Below are 23,872 nucleotides of genomic sequence, written 5' to 3'. Positions count from 1 at the left end.
TTGCCCAGGATCCCTTTAAAAATATTTAAATTGTGTTTCACAACTGTTAAAATAGGGCTGTGATATGATTCATGTGATCCTTCCGCAGGGTTGAGCTCATTACGGTCATCACCGCCAATTTTCTCTTTTTTTTTTTGTTTTGAATTTTCATTTTCTTGCTCGAGAAAGTTACAGGAGTGCATACGGTGCTGTGATATGGACTATAATCACTATAATCATTATCACTGACATCCTATGTTCAAAGGAATCTGGAGAAACAAAACGCATAAGGGGGATTTCTTTTGTGTGTCTGTTATTAATTACCTCTAGACTTGAGTACCTGTGATATCTACAGATATCTACACACACAAACACAGGCAAAAGCCTCCATAATGTAAACAGCTGGAGTTTGATTTTAACCGCAGGTTTACAGTGAAAACATTCCGATCTGGTATTGCCCACACTGTTGACGCTCGCCGGTTGACATTATTTAATTCAACAATGGCCACGAATTGAGCTCCTACATCAAATGTTACGTTGCCAATTTGGGCACATTTTGGTTTGGAGCCAGACGACGAGGGGCACCCGGCAAATTTGGATGAGGCAACATGCCGCGTTTGGGAAAAAGTACTCGTCTCACGAGGAAACGTCTAATCTAAGACCACATTTTAGAATTAATTGTCCTGCGGTGTTTGCCGGACTTGGCAGCAGCACACCTGCCTCAGGAGGAGGTACGACCTCTGGCCAACAGCAACACCTGTCTTCAAGGCCTTTGCGAGAGGAGAGAGGAGGGAAGTCCCAGCGTGACGACACCACAGCACAGGTTTGATATCGGCTTTTTTGTCAGTAACTCAACTTTAGACATGAGTTTTTATCATTTAAACTTGTGTCAGCAGAGCAGTCAGTCAGAATCATGCCTGTACTGTGGTGACTGCACTATTTGGGTCTGTAGCCTGATCGCTAAGCTAATGTTAAGTTAGCTGGTAAGGCATCCAAACACCACAGAACAGGTTTATTTTTGCACTGACTGTAATGTGTGTATACACTCACACTCACACAAATTATGGTTCTCCAAGGGATCTTTAGTGAAGAAAATGGTTCTATATAGAACCATGAACACTCAAAAAGCCCTTTGCACGTTTAGCCCTCATCTTCGCCTCATGAAACGGTTCTTCAGACTGATGCAGAATGTGCATGAATGTGCTATACGTGGTTCTATACAGAACCCAAGAGGGCTCTTCTACTGTTGACTTGACATCATAACAATAGAAAATCCCTTTTGGGTGCTATATAGAACCATCTTGAAAAAGGTTCTATGTAGAACCATCTACAGCTCATTCTCCATCAATCTGAAGAACCATTTCATGATGCAAAGAACCATTTAGTCATGTAAAGGGTGACTCTCTCTCTCTCTCTCTCTCTCTCTGTGTCGCGCGCTCTCTCTCTCTCTCTCTGTGGCTCTCTCTCTCTCTCTCTCTCTCTCTCTCTCTGTGTCGCGCGCTCTCTCTCTCTCTCTGTCTGTCTGTCTCTCTCTCTCTCTCTGTCTCTCTCTCTCTCTCTCTGTCTCTCTCTCTCTCTCGCGCGCTCTCTCTCTCTCTCTGTCTGTCTCTGTCTCTCTCTCTCTCTCTCTGTCTCTGTCTCTCTCTCTCTCTCTGTCTCTCTCTCTCTCTCTCTGTCTCTCTCTCTCACACAAACACACATATATATTGCTGCTATCTCCATTTTTGTCGTTATTCATTTTGTGTCATAATCTGAAAATGCCTGTTGCTCTTTACATTATGTGTAAATTTCATGATGAATGGACCAAAAGAAACGGCCGAAATTTACTTAGAAAAAATTCTGGTTCCATTGACTTACATTAAAAGTAAAGTAGGTTTTTTCCTTCTCCTGTAAAGTTACTATTTTGGAGATTCGAGGTTTTGGTCCAACAGCAGCGATACACACACAATGCCTGTAGTCCTTTATATTGTATGTAAATTTCATGATGAACGGACCTAAAAAAACAGCCCCAAATGACTTGGGTGGGGTTGGGGGGGGAGGGAGTCTGGCTCCATTGACTTACAAATCCATATCGTCACAGCCCTATGTTAAAAGTGCGGACCAACCCAGTGCACAGAATTCAGATGCCAGACAAGTGAAGACAACATATTGAGTTACAGTGTCATCGCTGGCAGGAACTGTCTGATCCAGCCTACGAGACGATCTCCGGGATTTTCTCTGAACGTTGATGACCTGAAAATCTTCCTCTTGCTCGTCCTCTTTCAACGTCTGTATACAATACCGCACACGTATCAGAATAACCTCTGAGGAGTGGAGTTTCCACCAATAAGCATCACCAGAATGTCTTTCCCCTCCCAAAGTCAGACAAACGGTCACATACAGAAGCCAGCGGAGATCAGTCCCAGGTAACTGAGCTGAAAGATTAATTTGCTGCACAAACTTCACAAAATGTTCACACAGGCAGACGCCTTTGAAGTGTATGTGTGTGCGTACCTGTAATGCTACCCTTCTGAAGACCAAATGCACAGTAAAATTCCAAAATATCCGGAAAAAAAAAAGAACACAAATATTCCTTTTGCTCTGAAAACCAACAATTGTGAAAATAATTAAAATAACTGCGATCAACCCAAATAATCTCAGTCCGCAGGTCTAAGCTGATTTTCTGTACACTGTTAGAAATAAAGGTTCTGTTCAGGTACATTTCTCGTTCATCAAGGTACAAACAGTGTAAATGTTCCCTCAAAGCTCCAACAGTGGTTTTAAGGTCTGATTGTGAACCTTAAATAAGTTTTTCCAGGTGAAAAGTTCGTATTTGTACCTTTTCATAACCGAATGTTTTAAACAGAACAGTAAAATAAAAGCCTGGAGACGAGACGGGGTGTGTGGAGTCAGTACAGCTTAGAACATATCATTTCAGTGGATTATGGTTCAGTTATGTTCCCTGACTAAAGGTACTGAGATGGACCCTCGAGGGTACCACCCCAGTGACAAGAGGGGGACTGACCCAGTGACAGTTTAGTGCCTTTATTTCTGAGAGTGTTCGACAGAAATAAATTCCGTTTTTAAAACTGCCACTGTCGCATCCTGTGGTACACTGAAGTGCCCTAAAGCTGACATTTTGTTGTGTGTGCAGTTTGTTGTGTATGGTTACATCGCAATGATCATTTTGTTAAACTTCCAGCTGAGTAAATACGATTTCCTGTCTACAGTAAGACAAATAGTGCTAACAAGCACCATCCACGCAAAGTCACGTGGCAAAAAAGCAAGGAGACGATGGGGGAGGTGTGGGAAAACAGACAAAAGATAAGCAGGAGATTACAGAGTGTTCAGACTACTAAGTGAAACTGGGAGAAAGTGTGGTTGGGTGTCTAAGTGTGTGTTGTTTTTCCTCCTCACCTTGTGCTGGCCACTGCGTGTTCTGGCGGTGACTGGTGTTTTTCCTCTGCTCCTCAATGGCCTCTCCACCACTGGGACTGGGTCTGGCTCGGGTTCTGGCTCGGGTTCAGGCTCTGGGACTGCTGTTGGTGTTTCTGATCAACAATGACAACATTCAGCTCAGCTCGTTTGCTATTCATCTGAGCTTCAAGTGACATTTCAGTTAGAAATTTGCATCTTATGTTAAGCTTTCAATACACTTCTATACTAGTTTGCTATAATCTTCATTTAGCATTACCAGGCGCCACGCTATCTGCCTGTCTAGGCAAATTAAACATCCTAGAGTTTCAGTCACGGGATTTTTCTGTTGTGGCCATCATATTTGGGACCGATTTTCTGGCTCTGCTGCTCCGCACGAACGTAACTAGAGGTGAAAAATGGCTAAAATTACTCTCCTCACTTTGGAAGAGAAAAATGTTACCGACAAAGTCGATAAAATAGGCTGAGATCCTTCAACAGTTCCCCCCTGAACTCCTGATCCCACTTAAACTGGCGGAAAAGCTGCCAAATTTGTTTTCCTGACATTTATATTTCTCATACTCAGACCCTCTCCCTATTCTGGAGCCTCTCAAAGCATTTAAAAGCACAGAAGCCCACCGGCTCTTCACGTCAGGGTGGGTAAAGGATCCCATGGTGTCCATAAAGAGGAGATAAACTCATCATAGGAGGAACGACATCAGCTAATTAACACAGATGAGATCAATGCTGGCCTTTAGATAACTTTAGCTGATGTTATCAGCTGAGAGATGAACAGTCGCCCCCCCTAACGGAGCTGCAGACAGCCGGTATAACTTTACTCTCTGTTTCTGATTTAAATGACGTTTGAATGGAGGAACATAAGCGTTAAGTATCAGACTGAATGTCGTGGGTCGGAAAACGACGTCGTGTTTCGACAGACGTGATTCTGTAAGTTTTCTAGTGCAGTTAGTTCAGAGTTCAGCTCCAGTCCTGAAACCCCTGCACTGCATAACTGTGGTTTCCTGGTTAAAATACCTGATATTATTAGCTAATTAAGCCCTTCTTGGGCTGAACGAGGTGAGAACAGCAGAGAGAAACACTAAACTATACAGTGCAGCGGCTCCAAGCCTGGAGTGAAAACACTGAATTAAAGGTCTGTGTGTCTATCGTCTTTTGGCCTCTGCTGAAGGTGAATCGTTCACAAAGCCCAGCAAAGTGAAGGCATCGTGCAGCGCAGCCACTCCCCGATTCAGTCCTCAAATTGGCGGAGACTATTCGGTTCGACGTCACGCAAAACGTGACAATAAGACTTAAGATCTCGGAAGGCAAATTAAGAAGGAATGCAGTCAGCTCAACACTATTTTTTGCTGTAAAATATTGAAAAACACAAATATATCAGACACTGTATATCCAAAGGTATAACAACGTTACATCGTTTAGACCTTGGGGAAGGCTACCGAAATTCACGAAATTCATTTTTAGCTTTTAATGACCCGCAGACGCACAAGAGTAAAGGCTTTGTGTTGTTACCTTCCTCCTTATCGCTGTACTGGTCTGAGTCAGTGTTGCCATTCTGACTGTTGTCAGTTCGAGTAGGTTCGGAGAGGGGTACGACCGCCTCAGGTGGGCCCAGGTCTAGTAACTTCTGGAGCTTCTTCTCATACACCTTACGTGTGGATGCTGCAAAATTCAGAATAAAAATGATTACATAGACAAACAAATCAGAGGAACAGTTTAATACAAGTCACAGGCTACGTTCACATTGCAAGCCTCGCTGCTCAAATCCGATCTCTCTGACACGATGGTTCACACTCGTTTAGGTAAGTGATTCAAATCTGTCATTAATGTGACGAACCGGCGTCCTGAAATGACCCTCATGAGCTCATCCTACTCAGTAACGTCACGTGAACGAATCACGTTCATTATCGGCACAAACTAACGAGCAGAACGAGCTTCGCTGAGAAGATAATTAACTCTGATCAGCTCTCAGCTTCATTATTAGAGCGAGACGAAGGAGAAAAAGGTGAGATGAGCTGCTTTTCCACCGTTTACAGGCTTTAACTTCTGTTCGGCGCTGCTGCCATGGTAACGCTGAATGATGGCGCACTTGGAAAAAAAAAACACATGAATTCCGATCTGAGCGTCACATTAAGTCAGACTGCCACGAATCGGATACGTATCCGATCTAGGACCACATATGAAAGTGACTCAGGTCGGGTTGTTGAAAAGATCAGATTTGTGTCCACACAGCTCTGAAAACATCAGATCTGAGTCACATTAGGGCAAAAAATTTGATTTGTGCCACTTAAACCTGGTAATGTGAACGTAGCAATATAAATGTATCCCAAAAGAAATGGGGGAAAAATAAATAAATAAATAAATAAATAAATACCAGACCCTTTTCTCTCTTTATTTCATGAGAACAGACATATAGAACACAAGGCAAACAAATAAGATAAAAAGCAGTACAAGCGAGACAAAAATCATGACAACTGACAGACAAAAGAAGTAAAAAAAAGCGAGACAAATAAAAACACAAATAAATGACAAACTGTGTGTGTGTATACATATATACTTCTGGTATCTTTGTACCAAAAATACAATAGTCTATTATAGTAATACATGTCAATAATAACTACTTTGCTGTACAGAAGAAAGTGAAAAAAATCTTATTCTAAATGAACAAAACCCAAAAACACTAAAATATAAAAATCTCCCCAACCGCAATTTTCAGAAAAGAATAAAAGTGAAAATCATGTCTGGATATTTAAAGTCTGAACAGTAAGGTGGATATAAATGTTATGGCACCAAAAGAATGCAAACACACCATTTAAGGACATCTAAACAGCTCCAGCTTGAGCGAGAGAGAAAACTGCAGCTAAACACAAACTGTGCTGATAAACTGATAACAGACTATTTTAAACTATTTCAGCCCCCATAGCGGTGCTTCATTAATCAGGCCACACAGTATCCATTAGGGCTGCATGGCAGATACACAAAATGCACTGTTCGATTAAGCTGCTGGAATCACGATGGCGTTATGAGAAGAGATGAATTCTGATTTAAACAGGGTCTGCTGTACTGACTCAGCAGCCCTGATTTCAGCCGTAAACCTCTCTGCAATGGTCTCTAGATTCAATACAAGTGTAGAGAAAGGCTGCAACAAATGACTAATTTGATAGTCGATTAATCTATCGATCACTGGAATGAATATACTACTATTCGGATTATGAATCACTGCTTTTCCAAATAAACACTTATGTAGCCATCAGCTTTTAAATTTAGCTATTTTTGCTGTATGCATTTGCTAAATAACATACATACATACATACATACATACATACATCATCTAAACCGCTTATCCTTCTGGGTTGCGGTGGGGTGCTGGAGCCTATCCCAGCTGTCATTGGGCGGAAGGCAGGATACACCCTGGACAGGTCGCCAGTCCATCACAGGGCAGACAGACAGACATACACATTCACACACACCTAGGGGCAATTTTAGCATGTCCAACTGGCCTGACTGATTTGCTAAATAACAATGAAGACAAAAGATGAATAACTTATTTAAAAATTCACTGTTTTATTGAACTTTCCTGCCAATACAAAAGATAAATAAAACTCCAATGTCTTTCTTTAAAACCAAGGATGTGCAAAATAGCAGCAAAAAATATACCAAAACTAAATCAGTTTTCCCTTAAATCAAGTAAATTAAAAAAAAAAAATATTTAGATTAAATTCTTTCAATTCTACAAATCACAGATCTTTACTAAAAAGAGGAAAGTCAGCGTCTCTCCGTGCTGAGAGTCTCGCTCTCCTCTGAGAGCAGATATTCCCTGCTGCAGAGGAGACGCGCTCTGATGGAGCGGATGGGAAAGCGGCAGTGTTTGCGGCAAACTTGTTCTCTATGAACGGTTAAATTAACGATTTTGCTTCATTTCAGCGGTGACCCTTCGTCCAGCTGCCTCGCATGTCCGCTGAGAACTATCTTGTGAGTGGTGGCAAACGTTCGCCGAATCTGAAAGCCCCTGTGGCCTCGACGCTAAGGCAACGATGCAGTGTTTAAAAGTGTTATCTGGAAAAAAAAAACGTTATCTGGAACGTCAACAGGGTCGTTGTGAATAACAGTTACTTGCTTCTGTGTTCAAACTCCATTAGTGATACAAGAGAGCAGCATTTCAGCTCGGCTCATAACAGGAAGCAGGACGGCCTTTAACATTAACGTTGCCTAACTAGCTCACCAGCACAACTCGCCACATCCCAAACCGCACACTTCTGTACTTCACACACTACAGTAATGAGGGCACTTAATGGTATATGGCTATTTTTACACACTATTTAGTGAGCTTGTATGCGGTTTGGGATGCAGCATCTTATTTTGATGCGTTTCCTCTTCAGATGCTCCAGCATGGAGGATGTGCTCCGTGCCAGCTAAGGTCGGCTTTACAAACAGCACAACTGACCAGATTTTATCTCAGTTTAGCTCCTCACTTTTAAGGATTTTGTTCTCGAAGCTGCCATCGCGCTGTTGTCAACTCTCCAGTGAGCGGTAATGTCAAAACGTTCCTAGTGAGCGCAAGAAAGACACGTAACGACATCACCAACTAATCAACTACTAAATTAGTTGCCGACTAATTTAGTCGTCAATTTTAGTCGACTAAGTCGAATGAACGTTGTACGCCTACTGTAGAGCAGCAACGCATGAATTATGAGTTCTGGAACTCAACAAATTCAAACGTTAATTTTAAAGTGGGGTTTAAACTCCATTTTTTCCCTTTATGTCAGAAAACTGTCTAAAGATGGTTACATGTTTGTTTTCTTTGCATGAGCTACTATGAATGGCAAACTGACCAGGTGGTCAAAGACACTATAGTGAGGTTCATACATGAAAACGCTTAGCTTGTAAACATCTGCAGGCCTGAAAGTGAACAACTGGCTTACCCACAATGGGTCCGGCATTGACTCCATACTTCAGAAGTTGGTCTTTCAGACCTTCGTTGGTCAGCTCTGTCACATCTATCTCCTCTGGCCGGACTCTGTCCGTCTTCCTGGTGGCTTTCTTTAGAGTGAAAAGAACAGACGAGATTTAGACAGTTAATTTTACATTTTATTCAGAATATAACATCTGAGCTGTTCTGCTGAAACTAATCAGTTAGTCTAACTCAGTGGTCACAACCCAAACGTTAAGAAGAGCCATTTCTGTCCTTTCAACAAAAATCAAACCACCTTGGGAGCCACAACATTTATGTCCATTTTATTGAAGTAACGTTTTACCATCTTGGCTGTAAATATGTCTCAATATTTGTTAATGTGCTAGTATAGACTAAAATATAGTATAAACGAAAATCCAGACTTACTTTGCTCTGCTTTAAGCTTTAGCTCAGCTATAGCTGCTTTTCCTGCATCTCCAGCAGGAAACTTTACCTCAAAAATAGAACAGTTTCTTGTAAAACGTCTCTCAGCGTTCGTCTTTTTATGCGGCTGAAGTTGCTTCTCATTCGCCAGCTTCTCGTTTGAATTTTCCTGTTCCACCTTAAATGGTGCCTGAGGCGCCAGAATGCAACTGTTGCACCATTTAAGGTGGAACAGGAAAATCTGAACGAGAAGCTGGCGAATGAGAAGCGACTTCAGCCTCGTGACGTTTTAGTGTTTTTCAGTTTCTCACTGCAGATTAAACTGCAGATTAATCAGGAAACCAGCTGGAGTGATTATAAACACAAATAAGTCCATTCGTCTCCAAATTATCGATGCTCGTCTTAAATCTCTCTCTTTGCCTTTTCAACAATTAGGCTAGATTGTTGTCTGTGTTGCTATGGTGACCAGCAGTCTGCGCTGATCTTCAGGGTTAAAGGGTGAATTAGCAGTTCTACATTAACTCCAGAGTTTAAGACCATTTATTGTTAAACTGTGTTGAACGATCAGCAGAGCTTTATTTTACTGTAAAGGAGGATTATTTTATTTAAACCTACAAACCTAATTCTGCTGTGGAGCCACAACAGGGCAGCAAAAGAGCCACATGCAGCTCCAGAGACGCCTGTTGTCGATTGATTTTCTGTGTAAATAATATTCTCTAGAGAACACACGTAAATGACAATTTTCTGCAAATATTTGCGCACAATCTTTTATTTTGTTTCAATTGTGCACAATTTTGTTTATTTTAAAAAAATATACAACATTAAGTTTTGCCATAACTTCTGCTCAGTTCAGCAAATAAACAGTACTTGTGCATTTGTGCAAATATTAGGGCAGAATTTCTATTTATTTTTACTGAATTTAACAGTTTGCATGGTGAAAACTCTTCTTCAGATTGATGGAAGTCGAGCATAGAGAATGGCTCTATACAGAACCATAAACACTCAAAGAACCCTTTGCATGATTAAAGGCTTTGCCGCATTGTGAAATGGTTCTTCAGACTGATGGAGAATCTTTTGTATACGGTTCCACATAGAACCTTTTTGAAAAGGGTTCTATATATCACCACAAAGTTCTTCTATTGTTTCGATGACAAGCTTGTAACAATAGAAGAACCCTTTTCAGTGCTATATAGAACCCTTCTCAAAAAGGTTCTATATTGGAACCAGCTAAAGCACTTTCTCCATTCATGCAAGGTACTCTTTAATCATGCAAAGGGTTCTTTGAGTGTTCATGGTTCTCCTTGAAGAACCACCTTTTTTGAGCGTAGAACACATTGTGCACACACACACACGTCACCCGTCTGAGCAGCTGCTGCCAGATGTTTGAAGGCAGCTGCTACTGCAGACAAATCACAATTGTAGCCATGAATGCCAAAATGCCAGGATCCTCAACAGGTGTTTGGATGTCTAACCAGCCATCCAGCAGCACACGAGCTGCAGCCACAGCACAAGAAACCATGTGAACTTAGTTGTGTCGGTTTTCCAACTGAGGGTGGGTGGGTGGGTGGGAGAGAGGGAGTTTGGGGTGGGGGGAGCATTTATTTGCACATCTTGTTTTTTTGTTTAGTATTAAAAATAAAGTTGTTCACAAAAAGTTGGCCAAAAAAAAGCTGGCAAGAATAAAAGCAGTCATATGTAAAGAAAACGTTCCATTGACTTTAAGTGAAAATAAGTCCACATCCTCCACAGAGAGCACACTTATGCGTATTTTAATGCACAATTACCGTTACACACTGAATTTAACATATTGGAAAGAATAAAACTCGTGCATTAAAAAACTGTACTCTAAAAAATGCCGTATTTAAGCGTGTTCCTTGTAGAGGACGGCATTTAACGCACAAATGAAATGAGGTTCGCTTGCAGCTCCACACAAAAGCTACAAGAAAATTCCAGAATAATGGAGTCACTGGGGCTGGGAGTGTGTTTAACTGTTGCAGAGGGGGGGACAGAGCAGGAATACTGCAGTCCAGCCACATTCCCCTGGAGCGCCGCCATCGCTCGCTCCACAAAAACGAAAACATGTGATTGAGCTGAGGCAGAAAAACAGTGCGAGGGGGAAGGCGGTGGGCATGCATGTGTGGGTTATGCATGTGCGTAGAGGAGGCGAGGCGGCGGACGGAGAGAGCGGAGTTATGTGTTTCAGACGGTCCTCACTGGATAGGAGTTCTTTAGCAAAGCCATGAGGCCTTCAGAGGGGGAACTGGAACGACGTCCATTTAAAGAGAGAATTTCATAATGGCAGATTCCAAGAGGAAAAGGGTGGCAGGGCGGAAGGGACAATAACAACAACCTTTCCTCAGTCGTCCAGCCACAACCTCAGAGTGTGAAGGCAAGTGTGCAGATCATGTGATAGTGTGCAATAAAGACATAACAGTTGCGTCATGAAAGACGAGGTTAGACCAGTGCTGGACGATTTTCGCGATTAGTTCGGTTAATTCAAATTTTTCACACAATGTTATTTGTATTATTTTATAAAAATAATTTTCACAGAGCAGATCACTGAAGAGACGCCATCTGTTTATAGTTTATAGCCCAGATTTCTGGAAAAATGGGTCGACTTTCAGTAGAAAAAAAAAAAATTGTGAGTTCAGCTTCTTTTATTATAAGGGTTTAAAATTACATCATCCATCTATTTGACTGGATAGAAGACAGTTACAGCTCTCATACGACCCCCACCTTTAGAATGTAGTTTATGAAATACGAAAGTTATGAAGTAAAGAATGACGAAGTGCGTTTTGAAACCACCGGTGGTTCCACTGAGTTAAAGAGGTTAAAATACCAACAAAAACAATTCAAATTTTTAAGACGTACAAAAAAAACATCTTTAAAAGCCGGCTTTCACAGGTCTGAGCGCTGACCTCAGCCGTGCGCGGTCGGGGGGGAATAAACAAAAAGAGCCCAGTCCCATTTCTTCTTTTTACTCTTACCCCTTGTTTTCGAGTGTCACCCTAACCCCTTGGAACTGAGTTACAGGGTAGTGGTTGAAATCCTCCCTCTGAAATGAGACCCTCAAATAAAAAGAGCATCACTTCATTAACAGCTACCAGCGCTGCTCTGTAGGCGACCCTGCCAGTCTGCAGTGACAGCAGAGGAGGGTAAAGTTCAGCTCCTCACTGCTGGGCTTTAGTTACACTTAGGGAATCATATGCCTTCAAAGAGGGGGGCAATTATTTATTATCACCCACCACTAATTCTTCAGTGATATGAAGCTGAAGTCAGATATTCTCCAGCTTGTCCTTCGAATTTTCCCGTTCCACCTTAAAAGGTGCAGCAGTTACATTCTGGCGCTTCAGGCGTCAGAACTGCTGGACTATTTAAGGTGGAACAGGAAAGTTACCGAAACATTAGCACACTATTAGCGATTTTTATGCTTGTTATGAAGAAAACGACCATAATACACAAACAACATTAAACTAAGATAATACAGTGGTTATCGTAATTTTTTAATAGAGAAAATTCTCACATTTGTGTGTTTCTTTGGTCTCTTGTTCAGCCATCTTGCCGGTTTTTCGTTTTTTTTTTTTCTTATATTACTCTCTGTTTGGAGTCTCCGAAAAACCTCTGTTTGGAGGGTCATGTAGCCCCAACACTTCACCCTCCCCCTCTGTCTCAACAAAAATCAGGACACCCTACCCCTAGACGGGAACACACAAAACGGAGGGCTAAGGGCTGAGTGGTAGGGGCGAGGGGTGAAATGGGACAGGGCCAAACACGGCAAGCTGGAGGAGGGTTTCTGACACCATCAGTCCAGACAGCACTCGGTCACTGTGGTTCAGTGTTAAAGTGTTCACACAGGCCTGCCCACTGCGCCACACATCTGTTTCTGCACATAAGGAGGCATTAAGGCAGTAAACCGCAGTTTTCCCAACTGGCACTGACGCATCTTTGAGAATACCAAATATTGAAGTGAGTGAAGTGACTAAAGCTACTGCAAACCAGGTGCAGAGCACTGAGAAACGGACCAGTCGAAGGCAAAGTAGAGCTGAGAGAACTTTGTCTCTACATGAAAAATAACCATGGAATGCCATGCAGAATAAATAAATAAATAAATAAATAAATAAACAAACAAACCATCCACAGCCGCATCAAAATACAGCTAAAATCAGTGGGCAGCTGCTTTCACATCAGGTTTTCTGTTCTTTTCTAACACAGGGAAAATTATTGTCGGTGGAAAGTGACTATGCTACACATGTGGATGGTAGAGAATCGAGTCGAAAAACGCAGGAGTATTCCTTTAAGCCAGGGTTTCGCAACCTTTGGGCCGCGGACCACTAGAGGGTGCCCATCGGCCCGACTCAGGGGGAGGCAGTAGTTTGCAGTGGGCCGGTAACGGCACTTTAACCCTCTACTGCACGCATTACGAGAGCAATTATACGCATTCGATTCACTTTTCTTGCATAAACTGGACCTGACTGTGTGTGCAGGGGTCCTTTTGAGGTATGTTGCCTGGGAAGAACTGAGCTGTGTTCCCTGAGGTGGCGAGACCTGGCTTGTGACTACCCAAATCCATTCCACCGTCACAGCGTGTTGCTTCTAGGCAACAAACACATTTCTGCAAATTCTCATAACAAAAAAGCGATACTGAAAGTTGAAAAAGAGCTTTAAAAGTGCCCACCAGGAGATAATATGACCAAATACATGATTTTATTACTTACTCAAGCTCTTCCCTTTATCGTTAACCCGTCGTTGTCTTTTAATAAGTATAATGTTATTGTAGAGTGAGGAAAACGGGTTTGTTTCCCCCAGGCAACATTGTGCAATAGGGGATTAGGTCATAAAAACATAAGCGGAGAAAAGACGAACTTGGGTCTAATTAAAAATCGAAGAATCAAACTTTTTCTAATTAAGACCAATGTAAATATTAACAAAGACCTATAATTAAAGGCACCACAGTCGCAGACTAAACGTCATCAGTCTGAGACAGCGCAGCCACCGCCACGCAGCGCAGACGGTTAGCCAGAGACGGAGAGGCTTTTCAGGGCACTTTCTCCTGCCTTGTTCGGTGGAGACCTATCATACTTTTTCTCTGGTTCGCTCCACCTGTTATCGGGTCTGCATCGAACAGCTGAAATGGTCTGGCAAAAAACGCTTCCAACTGAACATGATGAGGGAAATCTTCAGTAGAGCCTAATTTCCTCCTCTTCTAGTAGCACATCAGCTACCATGACAACCAGCATCCCGTGCGTCCAGTCAGAGTGAGATGAGCAGCAGTGAGCAGCGCTTGTGTTTTTAACTGCTTTAAAATGATGTCAGACTCTGGAAAACGTCCTTCACATGTCCTTATTAAAGAAGGCCGAGAGGAAGACGTCGTGTTCTGAGACACATAAGCTGGACGTCCGTCCCACCGCCGTCTTTTAAAGATCAGAGCATAAACTTCGTCTCCTCTGCAGACCAGTTTCTGCTCCGCCATGTTGAACGGTATAAACTTTCACTGTGACGCGACGAACATGATCAGAACGGACTTAAACTTTCCGATAGGGAATGTAATCAGATACAGGAGTTTACACAGATATTATTCTTCTATTTAACGGATTATTTACAGGATTACCCACCTCGATCATTCTGAATGGCCTCAATCAGACTCTTCTATTCCGACTGAGGTGTTTACATGGACGTATTCTATTCCAAGGCTGCATGTAAACCTGGCTATTGCTCTCATGTTGTTCCTGCAGCTCGAGCTGCAGATGATAAAAATGACAGACGAGCCATAAAATAATAGCGTAGAGATGTGTTTGATTTCTGGCTGAGAATCAGCGACCTGAGTAGTTAAACCTAAAATGATAAACCAATGACAAAGAAGCAGATATCAAATACAGAATATTATTATTGCTGATTGTGGCGACGCTAATCCAAAAGCCCACTGAGTTTAGTGAGGTTTACTTCAACTGAGGCGCTAAAAGCCTCAAAGCTAAAGAGACTCCAGACCAAACAGTTACTCCTGTGTGAAAGACACGAGTGTTTCAGTGAAAACGCGATAAACTTAATTTTTTTTTAATTTCAGAAAATATAAGGTTTTTTTAACTTTTTTTTTTTTTTAACATAGCTGCACATTTTAGTTTCTGTGACTGAACTGAAATGGGCGATCTGGTCTATTTCAGGCCCTAATTCACAAGTTTTCAGTGTGAGCAATTAAAACAAAAAAGCTACTAAAAAAAAAAACTTTATCGCTGTTGTCAGAAACAAAACCTCGTATCTCCAAAATGGTAACTTTACAGGAGAAGGAAAAAACATACTTTACCTTTAATGTAAGTCAATGGAACCAGACTTTTTTCTAAGCCGTTTTGGGTCGTTTCTTTTGATCCATTCATTATGAAATTTACAAACAACGTAAAGGACAACAGGTATTTTCACATCGTCAAAAATTGAAAAACAATAAAAATGGAGATGCAAGGTTTTTCTTCCAACAGCAGGGTTATTTTAGTTTTTCTGTGGTCCGCTATGCTTTATAGTTATAAACAGGAGCGATGGGAAAGGGATAAGAATGAGATAAATAAGTTGTGGCCAAAACTTAGTAAGGCATGGGAACAAGATAATTATGTTGTGGCCACAACTTAGTTATGTGCAGGAACGAGATAATTAAGCTGTGGCCAAGACGTGGTAAGGCACAGGAACGAGATAATTAAGCTGTGCCCATGACTTGGTGAGGCACAGGAACGAGATAATTAAGCTGTGGCCATGACTTGGTGAGGCACAAGAACGAGATAATTAAGCTATGCCCATGACTTGGTGAGGCACAAGAACGAGATAATTAAGCTGTGGCCACAACTTAGTTATGTGCAGGAACGAGATAATTAAGCTGTGCCCATGACTTGGTGAGGCACAAGAACGAGATAATTAAGCTGTGGCCACAACTTAGTTATGCGCAGGAACGAGATAATTAAGCTGTGGCCATGACATGGTAAGGCACAAGAACGAAATAATTAAGCTGTGGCCACAACTTAGTTATGCGCAGGAACGAGATAATTAAGCTGTGGCCATGACATGGTAAGGCACAGGAACGAGATAATTAAGCTGTGGCCATGACATGGTAAGGCACAGGAACGAGATAATTAAGCTGTGGCCATGACTTGGTGAGGCACAGAAACAAGATAATTAAGCTGTGGCCATGACTTGGTGAAGCACAGGAACAAGATAATTAAGCTGTGGCCATGACTTGGTGAGGCACAGGAACGAGATAATCAAGGTCTGGCCACAACTTAGGCATGTAAACGAAACAGTTAAGTCATGATTAAACTGTGGCCTTAATTATCTCTTGATTATCTTGTTCCCAGGCCTTAGTAAGCTGTGGGCTCCAGATTAAACAGAGTGGAGGAAAAGGAAAAACCCTACCTTACGTTTAATGTAAGTCAGTGGAACCAGACGTTCTGGGTCATTTCTTTTGGTCCATTCTTGAAAACGCTGAGAACCCCTACTTTAGGCTCACTATGAACACTGGTGCAAGCCTTTGAAGGTCTGAAAAAGTGCACATCTGGCAACGTGAGCCCAAATTCCTCCTCCCAAGCAACTATTTCCTCAATAAAGCGACCAAACCCACTATGAAAACAGGCCTGCGCCGAAGCTCTCCGCTGACCCCTCGGCAGAAAGCAGGAGAGAGATAGAATAACCATCACTTCTTGTCTGAGACTCACTCAGAACGTCCTCACAGAAGAATGACGACGGCTAAAACATCCTGATCTCGGTGAAACGTGGTTTTGTAGCTTTTTCTGCTATAAAAGACTTTGATGAGGTTTGTAAACACAGCAAGTTTCAAAACATACCATTCACTTTCTAGTCCATACAGTTCATTGATGGGAACTAAGCTGCAAAACCAGCTTGCTCTGAATTGTTTGTGTGACGTCACAAGATCCAGCGCAGTATAATCGGCCTTCTACGCAGAGTTATGAACAGTGTTTTAGACTGTGCTGCTTTTTGAACGAGACACAACACAGGACAGCCAATCAGAACAGAGCTCATTTACATCTGTCTTTTTTTACATTTATTTAATTATTTTTTTTACCTTATTTATTTTTCTAATTTCACAATTATCATTGGAGGACTTCCAAGACAAAAGACAGAATAATAAAAACAAAAACAAACACAATTAAAGAACAAAGGCTGTCACAGAGATAGTCTAGATCCCTAGTTGCTCTAATGAGGTATTTAAACATCAATTTTTCCCAATATTTTGTAAAGCATTTCATCCTCAATTGTAACATAAATATACGTTTTTCCACTGAGTACATTTCGTCGGGGAGTCCTGCTGCATCCACTGTCTTGTTATGGCTACCAATAATATTTTAAGCAGGTATTTATCATTCCTCCGTACTAACTGGAGCACTTTCCCAAAATAAAGATTCACCCGTGAAAACTCAATTCCAAACAGGTCCCCAATGACATTTCCAACGTCTTGCCAAAAAGACAGAATTATTGGACACCCCCAAAAAATATAAAAATAATCAGCTATTCGTGTACCGCACTGTCTCCAACACTGTCCCTGCTGACAAACATTTCCAATTAAATTATTTTAATAATCTTGAATATGATGTTGAAACTATCCATCTGCAGAAGTTCCCCCAGTCTTCATCCAAGATCGATGTTACATTCTTTTTCCCTATTTTAATTTTATATATGACGCCGTGTCTCCTTTGGTTATTTTGATACTCCTGCTTATATTTTGCATATACCCGTCTTAAAGCCACAGCAACAAATTAATTATGACTGCTTTTGGTACATAAACCCCCACAGTTGCTGTAAGCGGACCTCAGGGAAAACATTACATTGAAGAAAAATGTAGAATAGGCCCTTTAAACACCATCACTGGATAGAAAATTCCCAACAAAAGTGTCACCAAGATGGAGATATGAGTCGAACACACGTCAGTGTCCCAAAGGGCAAAAACACTTCAAAGTGGTCAGAAGAGCAGACCTCACTTTAATAAGCAAGCACTTCTAAACCTCTACAGGCTGTTTTCCTGAGCTGCAAGCAGATAAACATACAAGTAGTTTATTTACCTGTGATAGCTTTAAAAAATACCAGCAAAGTCCAACAAACCTCTGCCCATCAGAATTTAAAGGAATAGTTTGGTGGAAAAAAAAAAATAATAAAAATAATAATTTTCCATCTACCCCACAACTGGAGCGTCGAACAGTGGCTAACAAGCACTAGACTTCAATAGTCACCCAAATAGCTCAAATCATTTCTGTACAAATACATCCCCAAAACGTCTCTCAACCCACTTAAACAGCATCCAGGTCTTAATTTAGGTCGTCCCAACTTCATAATGAGGTTTACAGCATGGCATGCCGAACTTATTTGGGTGACTATTGAGTTCTAGTGTTTGTTAGCAATGTTAGCCTAGATGCTCCACTTCTAAACTAAAGTGCTACAGCCTGAACGGACGACAGTTATACAGACATTCCTTAGTCCAGATGGATAGATGGTCACATCTGTCACTCTGATTAATAAAAATACATTTTATAAAAGTGCACGGTATGTTTGTTTATCCTCGACTGCATTCTGACTTGTGATAAGGACAAAGTTTCAAGCCTGGTGGATCAACCTGGAAATCTGTCTGCAGCACGGAATGTTTAACTAATCCTTCGTCATGAATTAATTTTTTTAGTTTTTTCCGTTTTTCATTGATTTTCATGGTTTATTTAGTGTATTTTGCTGCATGATATGTGCGGCGCATGGATAAAATCGCCCGCCTGGTTTAGGTTTAGGCCGCATGGCATGCCTTACTTGTTTGGGTGACTATTGAGTTCTAGTGTTTGTTAGCATATGTTAGCCTCGATGCTACACTTCTAAACTAGAGCAGCAAAATCTGGACCCCAAATGTTTCTCAGCCAATCAACTACATCTGAGGTAAGTGGAGAACTGTGCAAATGTGATTTTTTCGCTGAATCATTCCTTTAAGGCCCGACAGCCTTATTAGCTATTCAAGTAAACAGTGACAACACTAGGAGAAAACATCACATCTGTGTATATTCAGCAAACTATTTGTCAACATTAAATCCGTTGGTGAGGAGCGAGAGCAACGGGAACAGAAACCGACAGAGAAACAGATCTAAATTTTCAGTTCCCCAAAAGTCTTCCAAGTTGTTGCATCAGTGCGTCCAAACAGGCTGAAGAAAACGATTACAGAGATCTACAAGCGACCGAATCTGAAACGGCCCCGTCAGAAACGCTATCTAACGGACGTTATTAGTGGACACAGAGATTAGAGGAACATTAGTGAGGTGGATAAGAATAACAACTTCCTATTTAGATTGGCTGATGCATATCTATGCAAACCCATTCCTGCCAATTAAAATAATAAAAGAAAAAAAAAAACAGCACCTTTTTTTTCCCCGTTAAGTCAACTGTAATGCCATTATATTGCAACAGCATCTCATTACTTTGAGGTGCTTTCTCATCATTTTAAAATGCTTTGTTTTTGAGATAAAAATATAAATACATATTTTAACATAAACAATGAGATAATGCCTTAGCATCTTAAAATAATGACTTAGTAACTCAAAATAATGAGACAGCGTTTCAAAATAATGACTCAGCATCTCAAATTAATGAGACAGTATCTTAAAATACTTGTGACATCTCAAATAATGAAGACTTAGAACCAAAAAATAATGGCTTAACATCTTAATGAGGCTGTATATCAAAATAATTATGTGGCATCTCAAATCAATGACAGTTTTTAAAAAAAAATAACTTTACATAATATTGAGACAGTATTTTAAAATAATGAGTAATTCTAAGTAATGTCTTAGTATCTCCAAATAATATGGCATTTCAAAATACTAATAATAATACAAAATACTAAATAATAATACAAAATAATGAGATAGTATCTAAAGTTAAATGACACAGTATCTCAAGGTAAATGAGACATCACCTCAAAATAAAGACTTAGTCTCATTGTTTTGAGATAGTATCTCAAATTAATGATAGCATCTCAAAATAAAGATAGTATCTCAAAACAATTACTCTCAAATTAATGAGATAGTACCTTAAAATAATGAGACTGTGTCTCAAATTAATGATAGCATCTCAAAATAATGACTTAGTATCTCAAAACAATGAGACTGTATCTCAAATTAATGATAGTATCTCAAAACAATGAGACTGCATCTCAAATTAATGATAGTATCTCAAAATAATGAGACTCAAATTAATGATAGCATCTCAAAACAATGAGACTGTATCTCAAATTAATGATAGTATCTCAAAATAATGACTTAGTATCTCAAACAATGAGACTGTATCTCAAATTAATGATAGCATCTCAAAATAAAGACTTAGTCTCATTGTTTTGAGATACTATTATTAATTTGAGATAGTATCTCAAAACAATGAGACTCTCTCAAATTAATGACTTAGCATCTCAAAACAATGAGACTGTATCTCAAATTAATGATCATATCCCAAAATAAAGACTTAGTATCTCAAAACAATGAAACTCTCAAATTAATGATAGCATCTCAAAATAAAGACTTAGTCTCATTGTTTTGAGATACTATCTCAAATTAATAATAGTATCTCAAAACAATGAGACTGTATCTCAAATTAATGATAGCATCTCAAAATAAAGACTTAGTATCTCAAAACAATGAGACTGTATCTCAAATTAATGATAGCATCTCAAAATAAAGACTTAGTATCTCAAAACAATGAGACTGTATCTCAAATTAATGATAGTATCTCAAAATAAAGACTTAGTATCTCAAAACAATGAAACTCTCTCAAATTAATGATAGCATCTCAAAATGATGACTTAGTATCTCAAAACAATGAGACTGTATCTCAAATTAATGATAGTATCTCAAAATAAAGACTTAGAATCTCAAAACAATGAAACTCTCAAATTAATGATAGCATCTCAAAACAATGAGACTGTATCTCAAATTAATGATAGTATCTCAAAATAATGACTTAGCATCTCAAAACAATGAGACTGTATCTCAAATTAATGATCATATCCCAAAATAAAGACTTAGTATCTCAAAACAATGAAACTCTCAAATTAATGATAGCATCTCAAAACAATGAGACTGTATCTCAAATTAATGATAGTATCTCAAAATAATGACTTAGCATCTCAAAACAATGAAACTCTCTCAAATTAATGATAGCATCTCAAAATGATGACTTAGTATCTCAAAACAATGAGACTGTATCTCAAATTAATGATAGTATCTCAAAATAAAGACTTAGAATCTCAAAACAATGAAACTCTCAAATTAATGATAGCATCTCAAAACAATGAGACTGTATCTCAAATTAATGACAGTATCTCAAAATAATGACTTAGCATCTCAAAACAATGAGACTGTATCTCAAATTAATGATAGTATCTCAAAATAATGACTTAGCATCTCAAAACAATGAAACTCTCTCAAATTAATGATAGCATCTCAAAATGATGACTTAGTATCTCAAAACAATGAGACTGTATCTCAAATTAATGACAGTATCTCAAAATAAAGACTTAGAATCTCAAAACAATGAAACTCTCAAATTAATGATAGCATCTCAAAACAATGAGACTGTATCTCAAATTAATGACAGTATCTCAAAATAATGACTTAGCATCTCAAAACAATGAGACTGTATCTCAAATTAATGATCATATCTCAAAATAAAGACTTAGTATCTCAAAACAATGAAACTCTCAAATTAATGATAGCATCTCAAAATAAAGACTTAGTATCTCAAATTAATGAGATAGTACCTAAAAATAATGACTTAATATTTCAAAATAAAGACACAGCACTTCACTTAAGAATAAAAATAATAATCAGGTCCTGGATGATTATTATTATTATTATTATTATTATTGTTGTTATAAAGTGGTGGGAATGGGCTTCCACAGATACCAGACAAATGGCTGTGCAGTACAGCGGAGTGAAGGGAACTATTTAAGCGGGAAAACAGGCGGCCATTAGTCAAGTTCACAGCTAAAGGCTGCCTGCGGGTCGGTTATCGTCTCAAAAAGCTTTCGGCTTCACAAAAACCCAAAAGTTTAGCCTGGATATATCGCGGTTAGGTGTGGACTACCAGTCCTGGCTGAAAACTTTGTGTGCGCTATAAAGACCCAGACTCGCCGTCGTTGCTAAAGTTGTGGCTAATTTCAAACTTACACATCCACTACAGCCGTATTTCTACTTTCTGAACTCGGCTAGTATACTCGATTTTAGCCGTTTTAAGCTTAAATAACAGTCACTGGACACCGTCAGAGTGTCAGATAAGCCAGCCAAGCTAGTTAAAAATATATTTATATGCTATTTTTTCTGATTTAGACAGGTTGTTTTTGGAATTCTCCCGGTCCACCTTAAATGGTGCAGCAGATCCAGCAGAGCCAGGCGCCAGAATGGATCTGCTGCACCATTTAAGGTGGAACGGGAGAATTCCAAAAACAACCTGTCGAAATAGGAAGCCGACTTCAGCCTCGTTAAAATCACCCACCCTGCCGGAGCGACTCTTGTTGGAGACCACCGGGGCCGGCAGCTCTTCGTCGCTGGAGAAGGAGAAGGCGTCCGGAGCCGGAGCCGGAGTCGGAGCCGGAGCGCCGCCGCTCTTCTTGTTTTGAGAGGTCAGATTTTTCAAGTACAGCTCCACATACACGCCCTTCCTCTGCTCGCCGTTCGGGAGGGCCACGTTATTGGCCACCAGGGCGCTTTTCAGCTTGTCTTTGGTCAGGACGGACGGGTCAGCCAGAAACTCCGACATGTCTGCTTCTCTTCAGTCCGAGAAACGGAGGCGTTCGCTGCCAGCAGGCTAACAGTCATTAGCCGAGCATCATATCTTCGGCTCGACCGGCCACCACAAGAGCGCGGACGCTATTGGCTCGTGGAGGAAGAACGGGCGCTCTGATTGGTTGAAAAGTATACAAATCTCGAAGGGGAGCTCCACCGATTTTTAAAAGACTTCTACATAATCAAATGTTTGGGATGTAAACAGAGAGATTTGGTGTGAAACGGTTCGGAGGCCTTACAGTGGTGGTGATAGGAACCAGGGGTCACCATGACTACAACACAGATATAGACATTTTATTTACTATCCAGAACCACCAGTGAACCTACACGAGTCTTATAGCTCATATATGAAGTGTTGATGGTGATAAAATAGTTAAAAATCTAAAAAACAAGTTTTCTTAATACGTTTTCTTGCATTCCTTTGCTATGAATGGATTAAAATGCATTTTAAACACAACTTTATAAACTATCAAGCATTTCATGTAGTAACTTTCTGTGAGGGAGCTTTAGAGGTGGACGTCTGGTTCCTATCACCACCACTGTGAACAGTTCTGACTCGGTCAGTTTCTCTAGAACTGAGCGTTTCACACCAAACCACTCTGAATGACTCTGTTTACATTTTGTCCTTGTGAGTAATGGGAGTTAAAAATGTGATCACGTGAAAAAAACTTTTGTTTTTGTGCTTCTAAACTGCTGAAATTATTACCTCTTACAATTAGGCAGTGAAGCTCAGCACACAGTAAGAGACATTTTTAAGAAACATTTGGAAACTCATCTTTTTAACCTGGTCTTCATTTAAAATACCGTAGTAATTTGATTTATTTGCTTGTCATTTTATTTATTTATTTTTTTCCAGCTTTTGTTGTGTTTTTACTTTTACTACTTCATTTTACTGCTTGATTGTAAAGCACGTTGAGCTGTTTTGTGTATGAGAAGTGCTTAATAAATAAAATCTTATATTATTATTAATATAGAGACTTTTATATGGAATGTTGATGATGGGAAAATAGTTATAAATCAGAAAAAATAAGTTTTCTCTGGGGACTATTTTGCCTCACAGCGCCCTGCATGTATCCCTCCACCAAGAATAGATTTTAAAAAATACATTTTAGGCCAAAAGCCTCTCAAAACTATCATAAAACAGTGTCTCAGACATCAGGCAGTGAATTCATAACCATTTCATGTAGTAACTTTCTGTGAGGGAGCTTTTAGAGTTGGACGTCTGGTTCCTATCACCACCACTGTGAACAGTTCTGACTGTGTAAGTTTCTCTAGAACAGAGCGTTTCACACCAAACCACTCTGAATGACTCTGTTTACATCTGAACCATTTAATTATGTAGAATTTGTTACAC

General features: G+C 40.1%; 1 protein-coding gene across 1 annotated transcript in view; it reads right to left on the bottom strand.

Annotated features, from left to right (window-relative positions):
• tmpoa (thymopoietin a) overlaps positions 1-22,590 on the bottom strand; it is a 36,413-nt gene extending 13,823 nt beyond the window's left edge. Inside the window, exons 1-4 of the mRNA XM_036577723.1 lie at positions 22,229-22,590; positions 8,313-8,430; positions 4,903-5,052; positions 3,376-3,509 (exon numbers count right to left, since the gene is read on the bottom strand). Of these exons, the coding sequence (XP_036433616.1) occupies positions 3,376-3,509; positions 4,903-5,052; positions 8,313-8,430; positions 22,229-22,492 (666 nt within the window). The 5' untranslated portion in view covers positions 22,493-22,590. The remainder of the gene's footprint in view (positions 1-3,375; positions 3,510-4,902; positions 5,053-8,312; positions 8,431-22,228) is intronic.
• Between the last annotated feature and the right edge of the window lie 1,282 nt (positions 22,591-23,872).

The sequence above is a fragment of the Colossoma macropomum genome, unplaced genomic scaffold, assembly GCF_904425465.1.
Source record: "Colossoma macropomum unplaced genomic scaffold, Colossoma_macropomum, whole genome shotgun sequence".
Lineage (NCBI taxonomy): Eukaryota > Metazoa > Chordata > Actinopteri > Characiformes > Serrasalmidae > Colossoma > Colossoma macropomum.
This window is presented reverse-complemented; position numbering and strand designations above follow the sequence as displayed.